The 2,518-nt window shown below is 47.1% G+C and overlaps 1 protein-coding gene across 1 annotated transcript; it reads right to left on the bottom strand.

Moving 5' to 3' along the window:
* Positions 1–262: 262 nt before the first annotated feature.
* On the bottom strand, positions 263–1,429 carry LOC124121062 (QRFP-like peptide receptor). The gene has a single exon (XM_046484014.1). It carries the CDS (start codon positions 1,427–1,429, stop codon positions 263–265), a length of 1,167 nt encoding a protein of 388 aa, XP_046339970.1.
* Between the last annotated feature and the right edge of the window lie 1,089 nt (positions 1,430–2,518).

The following is a 2,518-nucleotide window of genomic DNA, read 5'->3' as shown; positions in this document are numbered from 1 at the left end:
TGTGTTTTCGAACCAAGTTAAATTAACACATTTCTCAAACAAATGAAACAACCATTTATACTTATTTCAATGTGACTCGTAATGCAACATGAACATCTATCGAAAGTTACTTCCAAACTTGAAACCACACATGTCACTTAAAACGTCCAACACGTTAGGTCCCACACTTACTTATAGATCAAACAATAGGAGTCCATGCAGTTGGCAGTGGCAGTTTGACGTTCTGGAACCAGGAATTTATATACCTAATATAGCCTCCCTGCTAGAATCTGCTGGTGGTTCCCTCAGATTGACGAGTCCTTATGGGAGGCTGCTGGGAGGCTCTAAGCCTCACCGCCCCTGTCTGTCTGGGATTCACGGGCTCCACGCGCACCCGCCGACACGTCAGAAGCTTGACAACATTCTTCCGAAAGCGTTCATTCATAAAGGCATATATGATAGGATTGTAGCAAGCACTGCTCAGAGCGAACCATTGGAGGAAGTACTTGAGTATGAGGTTGCTCTGGGACGCCTTCAAGCTTTCTTCTCTGCCGATGACGTCAAAGAGAAGAAGCGGCGTCCAGCAGCAAGCAAATAGCACCACCACCAGCACCATCATCATCACCGCTTTTTTCTTGTACCGGGTCCTTAGGTCCTCGGCTGTCGGTATCCGAGCCCCAATGGTCCTCTTGGACCACAGCCGCCAGATGACGATTCCGTAGGTGACCGCTATGAAGGAGAGCGGGAGGACCAGGAGCACAACCAGCGTTAGCCACATCTCCAGAGACGCCAGGAGGCCTCTGTCAGACCCGTAACAGAGGTGGGCCTCTGACTCACAGTTGTCTCCCTTGCAGATGTCGTAGATGTTGTATAGCAGAGCATAGGGTATGCTGGCGGAGATTGAGACGACCCAGACGCAAAGAAGAAGTATGACCGCTCGCTTTGGGTTCTTGGTGGCGTTCAATTTGAGAGGATGAATAATAGCATTGTAGCGATCTAATGCAATGCAACACAACGTCAGAGAACTAGAAGCTACAGACAAATTGGTCATGAACGGCATGGCTTTACAGGCAAATCCCCCAAGTATCCAGTATTTTGCCAACGCGTTTCCGATATTGATAGGAGAACAAGTTACGGTTATTAGAAAGTCACTGACAGCAAGTGAAACTATAAACACATTCATGACGGAACGCATGTGGCGGTGGAATACAAAGGACATGATTACTAATGTATTTCCTAAGAAAGAAACCGCCAGCGAAACGGTGTAGACGGCCACTAGCACATATTTCGCCTGTTCTGCTATATCTTGGATGGACTTGATGGCCAGACGGGACTCCTGTCCGTGCCGAGACATTATGCCGAGGACCCCCTCACAGTACGTCTTGTCCGTCCCGTTGCTCTTTTTCAGCAGTCTCTGACACACTCTGGTCAACAGGCGGTACTTGTCCATTCTTCCTTCTACCACACAACACGGTGCACAGTCCTTTTGAACAATGCTTGTGTCTGTCCAGTGAAAGTAAATGTTATCTGGATATAATATGATTGATGTTGACATTGCAGATTCCATATCTGCTTCCTACCCCAGATGGCCTTTTAATGGTGGACGTCACAGGAAGTGTAGGATGTAGCACCCGATCGATCCATCGGCCACGGCGGTTCAGGCTGTGGGGAATAATCCGGGAGCTGGGTATCATGTTTGCATAGATGCACGTCGATGGGGAAGTATCGAGTAGTCTCTGACAGGCTTCCGACTAAGACCGGTGCAGAACGGAAACACCCAAATGTGATCTCTCTCCCTCTTCAACGACAAAAACTTCCCTATCTGTGTTTGCTTGTAGTGGATGCGAAATGTCATGGTTGGTTAGTGAGAATCAGGTATTAAATGCGAGATATTACCAATGAGGACACGGATATAGGTGAAATTATTTTCAATAATACTCACTGAGACTTTTAACAACTGTTCAAATCTTTTCATTATTTGTGAAGATGTCCACAGCAACAGGGCGTCATATATTCGTAAATAATTGAAGATGACCTAATCTAATGTTATACGTCACGTCGCTTTTATGTGATGCCGTGCCAACAATAGCGTATCTGAGATGATGTCATGGCGCTTTTAAGTGTCGCCGTGCCAACAATAGCGTATGTGAGCTGACGTCATGGCGTTGTTATGTGACGTCGTGCTAACAATAGCGTATCTGAGCTGACGTCATGGCGCTTTTATGTGATGCTGTGCCAACAATAGCGTATCTGAGATGATGGCATGGCGCTTTTATGTGATGCCGTGCCATCAATCGCGTATCTGAGCTGACGTCATGGCGCTTTTATGTGATGCCGTGCCATCAATCGCGTATCTGAGCTGATGTCATGGCGCTTTTATGTGATGCCGTGCCATCAATCACGTATCTGAGCTGATGTCATGGCGCTTTTATGTGATGCCGTGCCAACAATAGCGTATCTGAGCTGACGTCATGGCGCTTTTATGTGATGCTGTGCCAACAATAGCGTATCTGAGCTGATGTCATGGCGCTTTTATGTG

This window comes from Haliotis rufescens, unplaced genomic scaffold (genome assembly GCF_023055435.1).
Source record: "Haliotis rufescens isolate VD_foot unplaced genomic scaffold, xgHalRufe1.0.p SCAF_11, whole genome shotgun sequence".
In the NCBI taxonomy this organism is placed as follows: domain Eukaryota; kingdom Metazoa; phylum Mollusca; class Gastropoda; order Lepetellida; family Haliotidae; genus Haliotis; species Haliotis rufescens.
The sequence above is the reverse complement of the archived record's forward strand: the minus strand, read 5'-3'. Positions and strand labels throughout refer to the sequence as shown.

What these genes read in the sequence shown, in the direction of transcription:
- LOC124121062 (XM_046484014.1), bottom strand. Translation starts at nt 1,429, where the DNA reads ATGGACAAGTACCGCCTGTTGACCAGAGTGTGTCAGAGACTGCTGAAA.